The sequence below is a fragment of the Alexandromys fortis genome, unplaced genomic scaffold (assembly GCF_014885135.2).
Source record: "Alexandromys fortis isolate MF-2015 unplaced genomic scaffold, M_Fortis_MF-2015_v1.1 scaffold_56, whole genome shotgun sequence".
Taxonomy (NCBI): Eukaryota; Metazoa; Chordata; class Mammalia; order Rodentia; family Cricetidae; genus Alexandromys; species Alexandromys fortis.
This window is the reverse complement of record NW_026067935.1, coordinates 6,581,701-6,602,157: the sequence shown is the minus strand read 5'-3', so window position 1 is coordinate 6,602,157 and position 20,457 is coordinate 6,581,701. Positions and strand designations below refer to the sequence as shown.

Here is a 20,457-nt window from a genome sequence, read left to right as displayed (position 1 = left end):
TCAGCGGGTAAGAGCGCTTGTTGTGCAAGCACAAGGATCTGAATTCAGAACCCTGGAAGCCATGTAAAGCCACGTGTGGCTGCATGCATGCCTGTAACCCCAACACTGTAGAGGGCAGAGACAACAGGATGTAGGACTTGCCAGCTGCCTAGCTGCCTCAAAGGACAGACCCTCTCTCAAAATAATAAGGTGCAGAATAACAGACAGGACATCTGGCATTGCTCTCTGTTTGCTTAGGACTTAAGGGGTTCTTTGGACACACAAGTTTACTGGTGGCTAAGAAAATTCTGTTTCTAGAACTGGCACTGCTCCCAAAGGTCTATTCACTTGCCATGAGCCCACCACAGTGGTGCTTATGACCCATGTACATTCTATATGTGCAAATTCTTGATTTAAACATAAAGAATGATAGGTGATATGCTTGCCCTAAATGGAACATACCCAGTACCCCAATCAAGGCTCAAAGAACACTGTGGAATTGGGGACAAAGAGAACACAAAGCCTGAAGATGGAGAGGTGTGCTGTAGGAAACTGTCTTCTGGACACACAATGCCATTGTGTTCATGAACTCATTGCAGCCACAGTTACTACACAAAGTTGTCCAAGACTGGGGGAAGGACTCAAGGGGCCTCTGGCTGTAAATGGTGGCTTGGGGAGGGGCTGTCAGCTGTCACTTTCTTCAGTGGTGTAGCCAATGCTAAGTTGCCCAGGCTCCAGTAAATAATTTCCCACTCATGCAAGCAACCCTAATTAAATGCACTGGGCGCCATGCGCACAAAAGTCATGGAGGTGGGGGGCCTTGCTGGGATTCAGTGGGATGGAGCAGAGATGAGACACTGTAATAGCAAGGGGGTGGAGACAACTAAAATTCATTGTGCACATGTACAAAACTGTCAAAAACTTAAGATGAAAACAATGCAGATCAGCTGGGCTTGGTGCTCATGCCTGTAATTCCAGCAGAAGCAGGGAGATTATGAATTCCAGTTCAGCCTGGGCTATTTTAAAAAAAAAAAAAGTCTCTTTGCAAACCACCACCGGGGCTGGAGAGATGGCTCAGCGGTTAAGAGCACTGACTGCTCTCCTAGAAGACCCAGGTTCAAATCCCAGCACCCATATGGCAGCTGACACTGTCTGTAACTCTAGGATCCAGCCTATATGTATACATTTATTCATATAGGCTAAAAACACCAATAAAATTAATAATAAGAATAATAGAAAACAACAACCACCAAAACAGAAAAGTAAAGGAAGTTCCAGCAAGATTGTTTGTGGGTAGGGCCCTTGTCACCAAGCCTGGCAACTTGAGTTCAATCCCTAGGACCCACATGGTAGAAGGTAGAACTGATTCCTGAAAATTGCCCTCTGACCTCCACACGTGTGCCATGGAACACATGCTTCCCTGCCCCTTCTCCCCCAAAAAAGAAAAATAATTTTAGAGAGAGAGGGAGAAGGTCTGTGTACTTCTGGCTCACTATGCAGACCAGGCTAGCCTTGAACTCACACAGATCTCCCAAGTTCTGAAGTTAAAAACATGTGCCACCATGCCTGACCCAAATAAATGTAATTTTTTTTTTTAAAAAAGTGAAGAAAAGCCCAGAACTACCCAAGCCAGTGAAAAGTCTCCCTCTGAGTTGCACTGCAATGAAAAGTTTTACTGCCACGAAAAGCTCTGGCCTCTGAGGACAGCTGGTCCCTGTCTGCCTTGGGAAGACAGTTAACTCCAGCTGTAGTAAGTACTGCGTATGGTCTACAAGGCTCCAAAGTCCATATATCGCTCAGGTTTGTTTCTGAGAAAGGACTGAGGGTACAGGGTTGAAGACCCCGGGAATAGAGAGGTGAGGAGGGTTCAGCTGCTCTGACTTAGTCATTGATGCTTTCAGATGGGACTGGGAAGAGCAGGGCTTGATCTGGACCTGTAAGGCAACAGATAGGGGCCACTCAGAACCCACTGGGGCTGAGATGTACATGCTTTCATTAAGAAGGAGGCCCACGGGGAATGCCAAGGCTGAGCAGACACCTTCTGGACCCTATCTTTGTCTGCACCTGATCCTCACACTGGTAGAATGGGAGCACTCCACATTCTGTAAGTGAGGAAACCGAGACACAGGGTACTGGGTGCAGCTCACTCAAGGTGATAGTTGACTACCAGACTACAGACACTTGGGACAGTGTGGAGACAGAAAGGAAGAAGCTGAGATAGCTTGAATCTCAGGGACCACACACGCATCCCCTCCTGTTGGGTGGGCCTGGTCCTAGACTACTGATCTGTAAGAGTGGGGGCAGCCATGCCTGAAGTGGTGCTGGCAGATACCATGTATATACAGGAATACACACAACTCACAATCTCCTCCAGGCTGTTGTCCGAGTGTTCTCTTCAGAACCCATCTAGACCGTGTATGCCCTGCTTTGGGCTATCACTCTTCTCAATATTCCAGCTACTGGACGTGACTCAGCATCCCAGGTGAGCAATGCTGTGTTATAGCTACTTTTAAGTGTTACTGTCTACTTTACTGCAGAGGCCCACAGCAGGGTCTGGGTTGGGGCCAGGCACAGGCTGCCTGGAGAGACAGCCAGGGATGCTGGGGTGGAATTGTGTGTTCTGAGATCAGCCTATGATTAGGAAAACTGAGGACTGTTGCCCATTACTGGGCTTAAGCACTGAGGCTGTTGGTCAGGATGTCTATGTTCACGTGACTTTTCTATACACATGTGTGAGACAAGCATGTGTGTGTGTGTGTGTGTGTGTGTGTGAGAGAGAGAGAGAGACAGAGACAGAGACAAGAGTCCATGGATTCAGGGCTCTGCTAGGCAAGACAGCAGGACAATGTTCTTAGAGTCGCCTGCAGACAGATGTGGTGTGTCAGAGCTGTACGCTCAGCATTCGGGAAGCTAAGCCAAGAGGGAGCTGTGTGTAAGAGAGTGAGGAGGGGAACAGACAAAGACTTACTGGGAGGATGTTAGTCACGGATGGAGAAACTGAGGAACAGGAACCAACAGTGACCCTACTTGGTTAGAATGACAGAGAAGCAGAGGAGGCAGCAGAAGTTTTGGCAGGGACCCCAGCATCACACAGGGCCACAAACTCCATAATGGACAGGACTCTCACTGGCTGCTGTTGACAGTAATACATTCCCTGATAGAAACACTAAAACTCTCAGAAGAAAATGCAGGGATAGGTCTATGAGCTTGGATTAGACAAAGTTTATACATGCAACACCGGAACTGCTAAGATTATTTAAAAAGGCAGCTGGGGGCTTCATCTGATCTTAGGGGTGACCAATGTCTACTCATGGAGTAATGGACATAGTGCCTACAAGGAAGATGGGAGGTGGTCCCTTATGAGGCAGAAGTGGGTGGAAAAGACTTCCATAGTCCACAAGGGAAGCTAAAGTGCATCCTTCAGCAGGAAGTCAGCAGAAACATTCATCGCAAAAGACAGAGAAGCTGGATTTAATGAAAATTGATAACATGTGTTTTGCAGAAAGAAAGTTAAAAGAGCTTGTATAATGCAAGAGAAAACTTGCCAGTAATATCTGATGCTAGGAATTTGTATCCAAAAGATAAAAATAATGTCTACATTTCAACAACAGACCAATGACACATTCACAAATGGTCCAAAGGCTTGAACAGTCATGTCTCCACAGAAGACATACACAGGGCCAGTGAGTGCCTGAAGGTTGCTTAACAACACAAATAGTCAGGAAACACAAACTAAAACCAGCCAGAAAGCACCAAGCCTAATGCAGAAACTGGAGCCCTCACATACAGCGAGTGGGGGCAGAAACAGTGTAGCAGTCCCTCATAGATAGGAAGTCTAAAGGTAGGCAGAGGCACAGCAGAGGAAAACCTATTTCCTCACAGAGTCTGGATGCTACTTACACAAAAATCACACGGGAAAACATGGTACATTCATCCCATTGAACAATCTCCAGCCATAAAGAGGAATAAGACACTGATTCTGGCTGAAAGGTAGAGCCCTGAGGACATGTTAGGTGACAGAAGTCAGACACAAAAGGCTGCGAATCATGTGATCCCATTAATGAAAATATCCAGAAGAGGCAAACCCAGAGTTCAAAAGCCAATTGTTGGTTCCCAAGGGCTGGACAGAGGGCAATGGCACATTCTACAGGTAACAACTATGTCCTATACTAAAGTTACCATACTATACAAACTAGTGATTTCTACTCTTTTTTTTTGAGACAAAGTTTCACTGTAACAGCCCTGACTGTCCTCAAACTCACAGAGATCTGCCTGTCTCTGCCTCCTGAGTGCTGGGACTAAAGGCGGGCACCACCACCACCTGGCTGTGATTTCTACACTTAATACACTCAAAACATAGGAAAATATATGGACCCTCTGTGTAGTCAGTTTTAATTGTGAACTTGACACAATCTAGACTCATCCTGGAAAGAAAGACTCAACGAGAGCTTATCTGGAGCAACCTGGCTTGTGGCATGTCTGTGGGAGCTGTCTTGATTAACATTAACACTGTGAGAAGACTCAGCCCACTGTGGGTGGCACCACTCCTTAGGTTTGGGTCCTGCCCTGTGTATGAGGACAGAAGTTATATGAGCACTAAGCACGTATGCATTCATTTCTCTCTGCTCTTAGCTGCGGATGAGATGTGAGTAGGTGATTCAAGCTCTTGCAGCCTTGACTTCCTCCTAGGATGGACTGTACCCTGGAACTATGAGCTGTAGACAACCTTTTCTCCCTTAAGTTGCTTGTTGTGATTTTACCACAGCAATATAAAAACAAGGACACCTGCAACCATATACATAATAGTTCTATACTGCGGGAGAATTGTCTGTATTCTGTCAATCATGTTTTAAATAAACGTTGATTGGCCAGGCAGGAAATATAGGCGGGAAAACCAGACAGGAAGTAGAAATGATGTAATGAAAACAGGAGAATTCTGGGAAGGAGAAAGTTGATTCCTTCCACTCCTGCCCAGATCACCGAAGCAGCAGGATGTGATCTGCCCCATTGGAAAAAGGTACTGAGCCACATGGCTAACATAGGTCAGAAAAATGGGTTAATCAAGATGTGAGAGTTAGCCAGTGAGAGGCTAGAGCTAATGGGCCAATCAGCTTTATAACTTATAGAGATCTCTGTGTGATTTTCTTTGCAGCCAAACAGTTGTGGGGTACTGGGCGGGACAAAAACCAAACAAACAGGTCTGGCCATCCATGTTACACTATATCACATCCAGAAGGTGGCTTCTGTACAATTCTGTCCCCTTCAGATGTGTGGGACTCACAAAGCTGCTCTAACAACAAACAAACCCCAGTCTTGCCTCTTGTATTCACTAAGGTTTAAAAAGAGCCAAATAGGAGAGTGGGAAGGGGCTTGGTGACACTGACACACAAAACACCTAGGTCATCTCTATGTGTCCTTCCCAGTGTCTGAAAGGTCCATTTCCTGTTTTATAGATGCTATGTTTGAGGCACTGGTGTGTGACTTTAAGTCCAGACTATGCTTCCATGGTGACGTGATGGCATTGCTAAGGCTATCCTTGGTCAGCTTCCCAAGCAGCACGTATGTCCATGTGCACACATGCTCAGTATACTGATATGTGCAGATACATGTGTACTCTTGGATGCTCCTCCCACACAAACTTCATCACTTCAACCACCCCAGAGCCTGACCTCTGTAGGACACAACGTGGTGTCCAGCTCCGGGGCCAGGCGTGACTAAAGCCTCCTTTAGAAAGGAGAAGGAATGTCCTGGGGTGGAGGCACAGCTTTAATCCCAGCTCTTGGGAGGCAGAGGCAGGTGGATCTTGGTGAGTTCTAAGCTAGCCAAGAGTACATAGTGAGACTGTGTCTAGAAGAAAGGAAAAAGGGAAGAAAGGAAGAGAGGAAGGGAGGTGGTGTGGGAAGTCCTTCTGTATATGTGTTGCTTTTCTTAGTTAATGAATAAAGAAGCTGGCTTGGCCTGTGATAGGGTAGAGTAGAGCTAAGTGGGGAAGATTAAACTGAATGCTGGGAGCCACCATGGAGCCGCCGGAGGAGAAAGACGCAAACTGCCAGATGGAACCTTGCTGGTAGGCCACAAGCCTCACGGTAAAATATAAAATAATGGAAATGGGTTAAATTAAGATGTAAGAGCTAGCCAATAAGAAGCTAGAGCTAATAGGCAAGCAGTGATTTAATTAATATAGTTTCTGTGTGGTTACTTCGAGTCTGGGCAGCCGGGCACAAACAAGCGGCCGGCCTCCTGCTACAGGGAGGGAGGATGGATGGACTGGTCTTGGGGTTGTGAGCTAGGTTTGAAGCGAGCGGATGTGCTGTGGCACAACTTGTTTTACCTCTTACAGCAGCTCTGTGCCTGCAGCTGTTAACTGCAGGCCTGGAATACGGGACAGCACTACAGTGACCTATGTGACAGTAAGGTGGGAGCTAAGACAGTGGTGACTGTCTGAGCAGATCCAAGGGTCCATTTCTGCTGTTTGAGGCCAGCTAGTATGTGTGGTTCTTTGTACGGCACCAGGAGGCTAATACACTTGTCTGCTGAGAAGTTTAAAGAGGAGATGGGCCAGTTACAGGGGTTGGGGAACCTCAGAGGTCTCTCAGAGTGGAGACAGGGTGCAGAGAGTCAGGAAAAACTGAAAAAACAGCAGGGGCAGGGAAGGCTCTTCCATATAGACCCACACAGCACTCACCCTGTTCACTGAAGCACATCTAGGCTCGAGCCACCTCCAAGCTGCCTGTCAGAGTGGCCAGCATGCTCTCCTCCTCAGGCTCTAGGGACACCATCCCACCCTTCTAACCTCTGCGGTACTGCTGCCTCTCTCATCCTATCCTGCCTGCCTCCTCCCTGAGCTGTTGTGTCCTTTCCTCTTCTTATAGGACAACAGTTAGTCAACCTGGGGTAGGACCTAAATCCAAGATGATCTTATCTCAAAAGTCTTAACTAATTATATATACACAGGCCCGAGTCTAGATGAGGTCGTACTCTTGAGGTTGTATATGAATAGGAACTGGGGTTGGGCACTACTCACCTAGCTAGGTAGTTTTATTGATGACCTCCTGTGGTTAACCTTCAGCCTGTCTGTCAGAGAAACACTGACTGTTGATCCCTCCCCTGCCTAATAGGGAAGTGCTTCGCCTCCTGGAGTGGTCCTTGTGCTACCTGCACAGCCACACAGGCTTTTCCCCAGTGGCGGTGACTCTATGGGCGGGCCACACCATTCTGGCCTTACCACCCACAGTATGCCCGCTAGTTATATGAGCATTTGAGTCCTGGGGGTGGAGTGTGACTGTGGAAGGGACATGTGGGATCTAGTCCTCACAAGCACCAGGCACTCTGGAGGTGGTGTCTCCCAGCTAAGCCAGTCCTCTACAGGCTGATCCCGGGGTCCCACTGGCCACAGTAATGAAGGGAGCAACAAGCCCTCATAAAGCTGTGGCTTAGCCATACCAGAGAAACAAGCTCTCCTCAGCCTCCCTATGCTCTGCCCACACAGGAAGCCACTACCACATCCCTGCCCATGGCCATTCCTAAATAGTATGTAGTGCTGCCCACCCTTGGAACCTTGAGTTGGCAAATAGTCACCAAATCTCCATGGGACCTCTGAAGGAAGGCTGCAAAATGAGAACCCCTCCCCAGCAGCTGCGCTCAGAGCTGTCCACGGTACTGACCAAGCCCATCTGGCCACCACGCACCCCAGCCTCCAGCCAGCAAGGTCTTGCTTAGCACCCCCTAGAGGACAGCATGAGTACTGCAGTGGTTTCTGCTGGCCTTGACTCCCCGGTACAGAACTTGCTCAGGCAGGTGAATGGTTCTGACTCACCAGCTTGGTCGTTTCTACAACCTGTTCCAGCTACTGCCAAATGAGCCTCTTTGCTATTCACTCAGCTGTCTCCAAAGGCCCTTCACGGAAGGAACATGCTGCCTCCTACAGCATCTGCCTGGGGTGTGCCTAGACCTGTCTCCCATTTCTTAGCTCTTGCTACTCCTGCCTGGCTCTCATTTGACACATACATCTACACTCTCCCCTGAAATTGTCTCCACACAGGTGGGGACAGAACACTGTGTTACTGTGGCATGACTGGCATACAGTGAGCTGTGCACACATCCGGGTATATCCTGTGACTGTGACATATGCTTACCCTGCAGTGGCACGGGCCCTCAGGAACTCTGGGTTCTGAGGCACAGAAGACAAAGCCCAGAGCAGGCGCAGAGGGAGTGAACAGAGAAGCAGACAGGGGCAGGGGCTAGGAAAGAGGCACCCACAGGTCCTGTAGTAGCAGAGAATGCTGGGTACAGAAACGATCTATCGGTCACATGAGATAGAAATCTGGCTGTGAGTGGGTGGATCAGGAACAGGAAGGACACAGGCACCCAGGTTTCAGCCCCCACATCTGAACTGTCTGAGCTGGCCTCTTGTTGAACCACTGCTCTCAGGCCTGCTAACAAGCTCACATCTCTTCCAACTAGAATCATCTTGGAGAGGCTATAGGACAGGGTGGGCAAGGCAGGCCTCCTAGGGTGCCGCCCTCCCTGTTCTGGATGAGCAGGGCTCCTTGTCTTCCCCACTGTCTTCTGTACTCCTATCTGCCATATACTCCCTAATCTCTGAGGCTGGGAGTGGATTCTTCCTGACCCCACCAGAAGCCCAAAGCCTTTAAGGACCAGACATGTCTCCAGGGAGCTGGGGGAGCTAAGTTTCACATTTGGCTCAATTTTCCCATCTGCAAACATGAAAGTTACTTTTGCTGGGAGTGGTGGCTCACACCTGTAGTCCCAGCTACTCAGGAAACTAAGACAGGAGGTTCCCTTGAGTCCAGGAATTCTGGGCTGTAGTGTGCTATGACAATCGGTGTCCACACTAAGGCTGGCATCCAGGAGTGGGGGACCATCAGGTTGCCTAAGGAGGGGTGAACTAGCCCAGGTTGGAAAAGGAAAGTTACTTTTGAGAGCCCTTTCAGAGCAATGCCATTTAAAAAACTAGTTTATATAAGAAATTGAGGGGCCAGGCATGATGGTGCATGACTTTAATCCTAGTACTCAGGAGGCAGATGCGAGTGAGTTCCAGGACAGCCAAGTCTATGCAGAGAAACCATTTCAAAAAACCAACCAAACAAACAAAATAACAAAACAACCAAAAACAAGATGGGTATTGTGGCACATGCTTTAATCCTAGCACTCAGGAGGCAGGGGCAAGCAGATATGTGAGTTCAAGGCCAGCCTGGTCTATAGGACAACCAGGACTATTACATAAAGAAACCTGTCTAAAAAAAAAAAAAACCACAAAACAAAGCAAAAACAACAAACAAACAAAAACCCAAAATAAACAGTAAGTGAGAGCCGGGGAGAATCACTTGCTTGTTCCCCAGAGCCAGGTTCATCTGGGACAGTCTACATTTCCTCCTACAGAGCAAGATACTTAGCTGTGCTATTGTCTGGAAACAGATCGCACCTCAACCTCTAGACAAGCTACATATACTGGCTCTGGGGTCCCTGATATCAAGATGGAACCATGGGATTTCTGCTTAAAACAGATGACACAGCCTTTGCTACTCAGGGACTCAACTCTCCCTGCCTTTCTGCCACTGTGGAGCATGAGGAAAGGCTGGAAGACAACCAGGAAGCCTGGCTTTAAAGGGGCTACAGTGGCCAGGAAAGCTTACAGAGAGGTAAATCATACCTCTGTGGACCTCTCAAGCTGATGGGGACTGGAGTGGGACTGTGCATGTCATGTAGATCCATGTGTGCATATCTGTGTGCACGCACGCACACACATATATATGTATATGCTAACCATGTTCCTTAGCCTCCCTCTGGATATGGCCACTTGGCCCAGAAACCCCTCTCCTGGCAACATCTGGCTTGCTCACCATTCTATCTTTTGCATACCCACTTGCTCACTGGAAGGGGCACAGGGAAAGGCACTAGAAGCTCACAGCAGCAGAGGGCACTTGTGGGGGTGTAGGCACTTGTTAGGGTGTAGACACACATGACCGACAAGGTGGGAGGCGCTTCTATTTACTCAGTTTCAGCTAGCAAATCAACATTCACCAAAAGACATTGTACAAATTGGTCAATGGACTGTGTGGTCTGGATACAGATCTGAATATCACACAGATGACGTGGGTCACTGCATAATTGAATTGACTGGAAGCTAAGGACTGATGCTGGGAAATGAGGTATTTAGAGGGGCTGAGTAACTATGACTCCATGCTTGAGAAATACCTTGGGGCACTCCAGAGGCTGGAGGTCATGCTCCTGGACCCTGGGTGTCCAACCCGGGAGCCAATGGGGCTGTACTGCCGTGGCCTGCTGCGAAGGGAACTAAAGGGCGCAGGACAAATGGCAGCATGAGCAGATGAGTCTGGTCCTTGAACAGACTGAGCTATTTCCAGAGTGCTCAGAGCTGGGGCCTGATTTAAGCTCTTCTTCTCCCTGCTCTCTAGAAATAATTAAGGGGTAAGTGGTTCAAGAGGGAATTGAGTGGCGCTTCTGAAGCAGCTCAGAGCAAACAGTCCCCTGGAGAGGCTGGGGGCACTTCCTGCTCTTTCCCAGCCGAAGCACTCCTGTGGGAGCTGGCTAAACTCTAGTGGCTTCAAGCTCCTCTTAGACAGGTACTGAGCCTCTGGGCGGAAGGTGCAAGCCCCTCAGAAACCCGGTGGGAGAAGCCGGGTACGGAGGTGTCGTGTATACCTTTAATTGGGAGGCAGAGGCAGGCAGATCTCTGTAAGTTTGAGGCCATCCTGGCCTACAGCCTAGCAAGCCAGGGCTGTTACACAGAGAAATCCTGTCTTGAAAAATAAAAACAAACAAACAAGGTTGGAGGTGAAAGCCCTGAGGACTATATGTCCTGCTGCCAGCCCTCCATACTGAGGGTTCAGGGTGATGCAAAGAAGCCTGTCAGATACAGGGCCCAGTGGGTAACAGGAACAAGAGACTTCATTTTATCCAGAAAAGCCAGAGCCAAGCCAAGAGACAGCTTATAATCAAGGTAGAAGCTCTGGACCCTTGGCATGGAGGAAGAACTGCAAGGTTGGTGAGGGAGAAGGGTAGCTGCAGAGCTAGGGTGGAAAGCTCTGCAGAGCAAGGACTCAGTCAGTACCCAGCAGTGTGGGAAGTGGGCAAGTCTGACATCTGGGCTAGAAGGATCTGAAATGAACATAGAGATTGGGGTCTGTGTTCTCAGCTGCTCAGGCACTGAGGAGAGTCCAGGGTGTTTCCTGGAGTGGACATGATACATCCCATTCTCCCATCAGACCCTGGGAGCCAGAAATCAGAAGCCAGGCTGTGTGCTCCTGCACAACTTATTAGTCTCCCCTGCCTCACATGCCCCCATCTTAAATGAGGTGTTGGGACCAAACGGGTCTCCTCTGGTCCCTACAACGAAGCTCCAACTCCCAGTGTGATAATCTATGGAGGCATCTGGGAATAACTTAGATTTATTTGGGGTCAAGGGACTGGGATAATATACTTATTAGTAGAAGAAAGACTGCTGTCACGTGCCCTCCCTGATGTGTGGACATGTGAAACTCAGGAAGACAATTCCCATCAAAATCTTGCCCTGCCCATCCTTGATCTAGGAAGCAGCCTTCAAAGCAGCAAGGAATAGTCCCTGATGCTTAAGCCAAAGGGCAGGGTAATTTGTGACAGCAGCCTGGGCTGACACCTGAAATAAGAGCGGATGCAAGGTGACGGATGGTAACGCAAAGCAGATATTCGTATGGGAGCAGGAGTATAGTGGTGGCAAGATACTCTGATCCCACGAGAACCCAGTATGCCAAGATGCAGCACTTCACAGACTTGAACAGTACCTACTAGTGTACACTGGAATCCATCCAACTTAACCTGGTCCAGCCACCTCTCTGGACTTACCTGTATCATGTATAGCTGGGCAATGCGGTATTCCTCCACGGTCATTGGCAGGGGAATCCGGTATTCCTTTATGATCATCTTGGAATCCACGCCTTCCTGGCGGCAGGGAATTGCGTGCTTGTGGGGACTTCCTAGGCAAGATTCCTTAAATAAACATGGCAGAATTCACTGAGGACCCTTGAGAGACAGAGAGAGACAGAGAGGACAGGAGAGTCACTTCCCGCAATGTCTGGTGGACATGCTAACAGGAAAGTCGAAGTCTAGACCTGAAGCTAGAATTCTCATCTCAACCCTCTCAAGCCAACAGTGACCTGGAGTGAATTCCTAGCCTCTCTGACCCACTCTTCCCTGTTTGCTAATCTTCAAGAGCTCTTGGAAGGACTAAATGAGAGGTTAGTGAACTCTCTCATCAACAGCCTCCAGGAAGTAAAGGGTTAGCCTGCTCCCTGAACAGGCATCGGTAGCTGTTCCTTAGAGGTTCACTACTGTTCAGTAGGGGCTGCAGGTTTTATGTCTAGGGTCACAGCAGGATCTGCAGGCTAGACAAAGCATATTCCTTCAGGGTCTCAGCCCCTCAAAGATGTCCCCGGATGAAATCTTGGAGCCTACAGACATCACTAGTCTCTTGGCTTTCAGAGGCTCTCTGAATATACATCTAAAACAAGTACATAATGACATTCTCTCTGAAGACAAGCTCCCAGGTGAGCTGTTACCATGCAGAGAGTGTCCACCCTTCCACACTGCAACTCCAGGACAGAGACACAGTACTGACTGACACTAAGGCAGAGGCTTCTGGGTGGCTCCCACAAACCAGGAGCAAAGCTTAGCCACAGAGCATTCTGAGGACTGTCAGACAATGGAGGCCAAGGCTGCACCTCCATCTGAGGCTGTGTGAAGTACAGGGACTGCGTTCTGTCTGCAAGGAACTACAGAGGCAAGCAGGTAGGCCGCCAGAGGCTTAGACAGTAGGAGGGGACAAATAGCTCAGCACTGTTCCCACCGAGTGTACAGTGACCAACAGCAACAGAGCGAACAGGAGACCACAGTTTGTCATTCCCTGTGGGATCTAACTGCAGAACTTAACACTGTATCCTGGCTGTGAGGCTCCTGGGACAAGGGCTATGAGGGAAGGCAAAAAAGAAACAAACTTAGTATATGTGCTACTTAAGAGAGCCTATGAGACTCAGTGGGACTTCTCAACAATAAAGAGAGATGAAAAATAAGCTAGTTGAGATCAGGGGAATAGGAAAGAAAAAATATGGCTCATGTTTTTAAAAGAGGTACATGAAATCATGGATAGGCAAAACACAACATGAACAGCGAGAGGTGTGGGAGGACTAGAGGAACTCACTCAAAGTCAACTGGAGAATAAGGCAAAAATGCAGCTATGGAAGCAACAGAAACGTGAACACACATGTAACTAGAGTACACCTGGAGTAAAATAAGATAATAACAGGGGACCTATGCACTGAAATAGATCACAAAAGCTTTCTTCATAAGCAATTAAATTGTTTATGTGTATGTGTGCACACATGGAGCCTGAGGTCAATGTCAGGTGTCTTCCTCTGTACCTCCCTCTAGTATTTGAGACAGTGTATCTCATTGAACCTGGAGCTCACTATTTTGATGGTAGTGACTGAAGGGTGACCCCTCAGGATCTCCTTGTCTCTCCCCACTTCACCAAAACTGAAAATAGTTGCATGCAGTTAGATCTGGCGTTTATGTGGGTGCTGGGATCTGAATGTAGGTCCTTATGCTTGCACAGCAAGCGCTTTACCCTCTGAGTCTTCTCCAGAGCCTCTAAGATTTCTTAAATGTAACAAGATAATAAATGAATTATAAACTAAGGCCTAACCCTACAGATTAGCTTACATTCTATTCTATCTGCTAGTGAAAAAAAAACTGATACTAAAAATAATAGTAAAACATATTCTGAAAAATTCACTGACTTTAAAGGATAGGTAAAAAGAAGTATAAGTAGGAGGTGCAGAGAGAAAGATTGGAGAGAATCAGACTTCATAACACAGTTTTAGAAGCTTGTGCAGTAATATCTGCAGAGCTTTAAGAGGCAGAACTTAGGAATCAGAACTTCATACCCAGCTAAACAGTCATTTATGTGTGATCAGCAAATACTCTGAAATATTGAATTTGGAGGCTTAGACATGGATAACTTCTTTAAAAATGTTATCGGGTATTAAAACCCAACAAATTAAAAGATAAAATTGTAAATTCATCCATGCAAAATCATGATGTAAACAAAGTAACTTTGAAACTTTGGCAATTATAGTTACTGAAGTAACATATGTAACATCAATAATGTATACAAACAATAATGTAATTAACAAAAACTGGGAGTGGAAGAATGAAGGTAGAAATGTAACTGCCTCAACTTTCACAGTACAGAAGTTGGTTCGTTACATAAAGAAATTAGTGTGGGATGAAGAGTCAAATACAGACTTTTTTTAGGCTAGGTAAACTGCTTCATATGATGTGGTGCATGTGCCATCATATATTCATCATACAGAATAGACAACCAAGAGCTCAGTGGTTAACAACACTTGATTCTCTTACAGAGGACCTGAGGTTGGTTCCTAGTACCTGTGTCAGAGAGCTCACAGCTATAACTCCAGCTTTGGGGGTCTTATACCTTCTGTGAGCATCTGTACTTATGTGCATACATGAATACACATACACACACAAGTTATGAAAATAAATCTTCAAAAAGAATACAAGCTGTGGACTCTGTGTGCATATGACAGCCCATGAATTGTAACAAAAGGATCACTTTGGATGGACAAGGTTGCTCAGTGGGCAAAGGCATTTGCTGCATAATGATGCAAGCCGGATGACCAAAGGTGAGTCCCTGAAATCTAGGGGCAACTGCTTTGAGTTTGGAAAAGGCTGATTCGGTAATCGCACATTTGCTAGAAGTTATGAGCATCACAGGTAAACCTGCACAAATACAAACAGACAATGCTCCAGCATATGTCTCTAAAAATGAAACAGTTTTTTTTATTATAATACAAAGCATATTACAGGTATATCACATAATCTTACAGGCCAGGCAGTTATATAAAGATCAAATCGAACTCTAAAGGCTATGTTAAATAAACAGAAAGGGATAATAAGTACTCCCAGAAATAGATTGCATAATGCTTTATTAACTTTGAATTTTCTAAACGCTAATGAGAAAGGAACAACAGCCACGGAGAGACACTGGATAGTAGAGAAAAAAAAAACTACAGAATTAAATCAGTTGATAAACTTTAAAGATGTACTGACCTCAGAATGGAAACCAGGACATGTGTTATGTTAGGGAAGGGATTTTGCTTTTGTTTCCACAGGAGAAGAAAAGCTATGGATATCATCAAAATTCAAAGATTTGATTTGAACAAGAGACACATCTTTTCTATTTTTTTTGAGGGGGGGCGCATTTAGAGACAAGGTTTCTCTGTAGCTTTGGAACCTGTCCTAAAAACTAGTTCTTGCATACCTGGCTGGCCTCGATCTCACAGAGATCCACCTGCCTCTGCTTCCCGACTGCTGGGATTAAAGGTGAGCACCACTTAGTTAAGATACCTCTTAACTAGAAGAGACGTTAGTTCATCAAACAGCATGGCCATGTAATATAAACTAACCTATAAAACTAACAAGTGGTTTTCAATTGATCAATATAACTTGCCAAAAGAGAATCTCTCCAAAATTAGAAATGGGGAAGGGTTTTGTTTCTGTCTTTTCAGGAATAAAGGTATCCAGCTAAGGATCTGAAGATCACTGGACAAATGAGACCTCTGAAGAAAAAGGACAAATCATCCACAAAAAAATGTCTGAAGAAAAAGAGCAAATTGGCCTATTGATATATCACATTTCCATCAGGATAAAATTTGATAAATTTTCCCAAATGTTTGTTTCTGCTATTGTCTACAGACATATATGCAAATGGTCTTGTTGCCATCCCAGTCCAGGTAAAGATTAAAGCTGGCTTTGGAGTAGGCGTGTGGCTCTCCTTCTCTAAACCCAAGAATGCTTAATAAAGTGAAACCTAAAATCTCTGTCTCATGTCAGAAGAACCACCTGATATGGGACAGAAGAAAAAAAATATTTAAGGACTATTTTATTACTACTAATCTCATAATCCTTTGGTTTTATACTGACTCTTTAACAGCTTTTCTTAAGTTATAAGTTTTATAAGATTAACACATATATATATTCTACTTTTTTGTCATGATATTAATGGTCATCTAGAGTAGTAACTAATTCTAGAAAAAGGTTTTATCTGCCTTCCTGTACATGATTTCAGGTTTGAGGCTCTATCAGTTTTCTGCAGTGAACCATGAGCACGCCTAACAGTGACCTTTGAAATCTCCATGAGGATGGAGCCCCACAATGACAATTCCTCCAGGACTATGATAACACCACTAAGCTGAAAAACACCACCTAAAGGACGGCTTTGGACTACAAACTGCTCAGAACAATTTTGAGGTGGCTAGCTGAGATGATCCAGCCTCACTGACTACTCTAGCCAGGACCTGAGACAAGCCTGCACTTTCCCATTATGCAGAGACTGGACAGCAAATGAAACAGCCACCTCTCCCAGGACTTGACAATTGACCCAAATTTTTCTTTTCAGGATCCTCTACAGATACCATTGCCCCCAGACAGCAGGAAGTAGATTTAAGAATATGACACCCACATTCCCAAGAGGTAGGGTGGGTGGTTTTTGGTTGTTCAATGAGTTATGGATATTTGCCATTGTTTATGGGGATTGATTACAAGTTAGTTGTTATTGGTTAAGGCCAGGAGGAAAGTCGACCGAAGGAGAACAGATTCAGAGTTCTTGTTTTGAAAAGAAAAAAGGGGGGATACAGATATGATAGAATAAAATGGTGGATTTTTTTTTTTTAATTTTTCGATACAGGGTTTCTCTGTGGCTTTGGAACCTGTCCTGGAACTAGCTCTTGTAGACCAGGCTGGTCTAGAACTCACAGAGATCCACCTGCCTCTGCCTCCCGAGTGCTGGGATTAAAGGCATGCGCCACCATCGCCCAGCCAAAATGGTGGATTATTGAATCTACTCTGAAAAGAAATAAGGGAGGATATAGATAAGATGAAAGGTAGATTGTTAAATTTACTATTATTTATTTATTTATTTATTTATTTATTTATTTATTTATTTATTTAAAGACAGGGTTTCTCTGTGCCCTAACTTGCCTGGACCTAGCTCTTGTAGACCAGGCTGGCCTCGAACTCACAGATGAATCTACTTTTAAAAAGCAATCACTAGTTTTAAATGTTTTATATTGGATTGGATTTTGTATATTGTATACCAATTTTGTGTACTGATACAAATTTGAGATTAATTATGTTAGAACATACTGTACTTACATTTCTACTCTTGTTCACAGTATTGTACCTATACAACTCATTTAACAATGTAATGCAAATTTCTACTCCTTGAAAATTATTATTACCAACTGTTTAGAATAACAAGGAAATGCAAGTTAGTAGTTAGTCACCTAGTATAATTAAACTTGTAGTCACATTAGGTCATCTTCAGACACTTCAGGGATCTACAGAATATGACGTTTAAGATAGTTTAATAACAAAGGTTCTTTTCTTTTTTTAATGACAATAAGACCTGTCTACCCCTGGCAGCAACAATCTACTTTAGAGAAGATGATGGGCATCGAAGAAACTCCACATGGAGTTTGCTTTCTTTGTGGAAAAAGTAAGTCACTGGGCAAGAAAATGCTGACAGTATGCTATCCTAATTGGACAAGCAGGACACAAAAGAAAGTGACTGTCAAACATTGTCAAGACAAGGAGAGACAGCCCTTCAGAATATCCTGCTTCACAGAAAAGTCTGTCAGATATTCTAGGCCTGTAGGCCAAAGATGGATGTCCCAACATTGCAAAGGAATTTTGGGTGACTGTCCAGGCAGCCAGCTGTTTCTGTCGTTTCTCACATGTTTTGAAAGTCACTTACTTGCACTTCCTGCTTACTCAGTTAATAATATTTTTCTTCTTGTGTCTCTGAGGGAGTTAAAGACTAGATAGTTATAGTTTTCCTTGTTTACCAGATGTAGGAAGCAAGTTATGATAGAAAGAAAATTAGGTACAAGACTTTGGACTCACCAAGATAGGATGGATATGGTGTATTTTCTCTGAATTTGTCAAATGCAAATGTACTAGATAGACATTGTTGATGTATTTATTGCCTGTATATATTGTATATAGTTATTGCACTTATTATATATAGTTTTTCTTATATTTCCTATAGCCTTTTTTATTTTAGACAAAAAAAAAAAAAGGCGGGGAAATGTAGTGGCAAAGCAGTCAGTAGGCCAGGGAGTGACAGCACACACCTTTAATCCCAGGATGTGGGAGGCAGAGGCAGGTGGTTCTCTGTGAGTTCAAGGCCACCCTGGGCTATACAAGACTGAATCTGTCTAAAAGAGAAACAGAACTCACACAAAGGTGATCCAAGTTCTTGGGATCCCACGCCTTTAATCCCAGCACTAGGGAGGTGGAGACGGGAGTGATCTGGCTGGATGGAGAGAGGCATACAAAGAAAAGAGACAGTAACTGAGTGGAACGTGGAGTCTGAAGCTGGTGGAGAGCATTGCCAGATCTGCCTTTATTTGTCTGAGTCTTGGTAGAGGTAAGGTCTTGATGTGGCTGCTTTGCTCTTCTGATCTTCAGCTTGAACCCCAATATCTGTCTCTCGGTGTTTATTCTTCGTGCTACATGCCACAGAGCTATAGCTCAACCCTTTAAAATGAAACTTTTCTGTTACATACCCTCTATCATAATCTACAAGTTCCAAATATTATATGCTGAGAACATTGAATAGCAATTTTAAATGCATTAATGGAATGGATGTTTGAACTGCATCTCAAAAAAGCTATTTTTAAAAAGCCTTTTTCCTTTAACCTTCTGAGGACTGTTAATAAAATGAAGAAAATATCTTTCTGAAGTTTAGCAATTCTTCCCCATTTTTTTTAGATATATGCAAATAATGTGATGTTTAGTTGTGGCTGTCAACCTGAATCAGCTAAAGCCCAAGCAGTGTGGTAGACTGTTGAAATAAGAGCGGAGGGGCTGCGTCCCCAACACCCCGGCCGCTTGGCTAGCTTATGCCCGAAATAACAACACACAAACTGTATCCATTTAAAAACTGCTTGGCCCATGAACTCTAGCCCTTACAGGCTAATTCTCGCACCTGGACTAGCCCATTTCTAATGATGTGTGTAAGCACCCCAAGGTGCGCTTACCGGGAAGATTCTAGCCTAAGTCCATGGTGGGTTGCAGCTGCCTGGGAGAGCAGAGCATGGCGGCTGTCCAGTCCCTCTGGAAGCAGCGCAGAGTCTGACCTCACTTCCTCTTCCGCCCAGCATCCTATTCTGTTTATTCCACCCACCTATGTTCTAAGCTATGAGGCCAAGCAGTTGGTTTATTATAATTAACCAATTACCTTCCCCCATCAGTAGACCCCTGTTGGGCTTTCTTGATTGGATCATCTGAGGTGGGAAGACTCACCCTAAATCTGGGTTATTTGAGGTCAGAAAATTACATCCTAAATATGGGTTACTCCTGGTGGTAGCCCACATAAAAGGACATGGAAGAAGGAAGCTTTTGTCTTCTGCCTTCTTGCCCTCCTCCTCAGCCTTGCTGGCAAGTCCTTCTATCCCACTGCATCTCTTCACTGGCATTAGAGTCTATCTATTTCTTTGGGATTCTGGTGAAAACTGAAGACCAGCTGAGACAACTATCCTCGAGGCCTGAACAACTACCGGATTCTTGGTTTTTCCCTTGGGAGGCAGTCACTGTTGGAATAGCTGAACCACAGTCTGTAAGCCACTCAAATAAATTCCGTTTTAATATAAATAGAATCATTCTATCCGTTCTGTTCCTCTAGAGAACCCTGAATAATACAGATGTGTCTTTGGCTAAAGTCAAGTATATCTTAAATATGTGGGGTCACATGTATGCTAACACAAAGCTGATAATGTGCTCAGACTCGGATTGCACATGCCAGGCAGCTGCTCTGCTACTGGGTCATACCCCAGCCCTGATTTTCAGCTCAAAACCCCCCAAGCAATCTACAGATTCAACGCAATGCCCAGCAAAATCCCCCAGCAAAATTCTCCACAGATCTCGAAAGAACAGTACTCAACTTCATATGGAAAAGAAAAAACCCAGGATAGCCAAAACAATCCTGTACAATAAAAGAACTTCTGGAGCCATCACAATCCCTGACTTCAAACTCTACTACAGAGCTACAGTACTGAAAACAGCCTGGTATTGGCATAAAAACAGACAGGAGGACCAATGGAACCGAATAGAAGACCCGGATATAAATCCACACATCTTCGAACACCTGATTTTTGACAAAGAAGCAAAAAATAATCAAATGGAAAAAAGAAAGCATATTTAACAAATGGTGCTGGCATAACTGGATATCAACATGCAGAAGAATGAAAATAGACCCATATCTATCACCATGCACAAAACTCAAGTCCAAATGGATCAAAGACCTCAACATAAAGCTAGCCACACTGAACCTCATAGAAGAGAAAGTGGGAAATACACTTGAACGCATTGGCACAGGGA

At 45.2% G+C, this 20,457-nt stretch overlaps 1 protein-coding gene across 14 annotated transcripts in view; it reads right to left on the bottom strand.

Annotated features, from left to right (window-relative positions):
- The window catches only part of Pitpnm2 (phosphatidylinositol transfer protein membrane associated 2), a 139,433-nt gene that overhangs the window by 28,460 nt on the left and 90,516 nt on the right, over positions 1-20,457 (bottom strand). For 12 of the 14 annotated variants that reach the window (XM_050146338.1, XM_050146341.1, XM_050146350.1 and 9 more), the window contains one exon: positions 11,845-12,021. The exons of 1 other annotated variant lie outside the window; for it this stretch is intronic. In XM_050146338.1, the coding sequence (XP_050002295.1) occupies positions 11,845-11,922 (78 nt within the window). In that variant the 5' untranslated portion in view covers positions 11,923-12,021. The remainder of the gene's footprint in view (positions 1-11,844; positions 12,022-20,457) is intronic. One more of the 14 variants, XM_050146339.1, reaches the window with a different exon arrangement.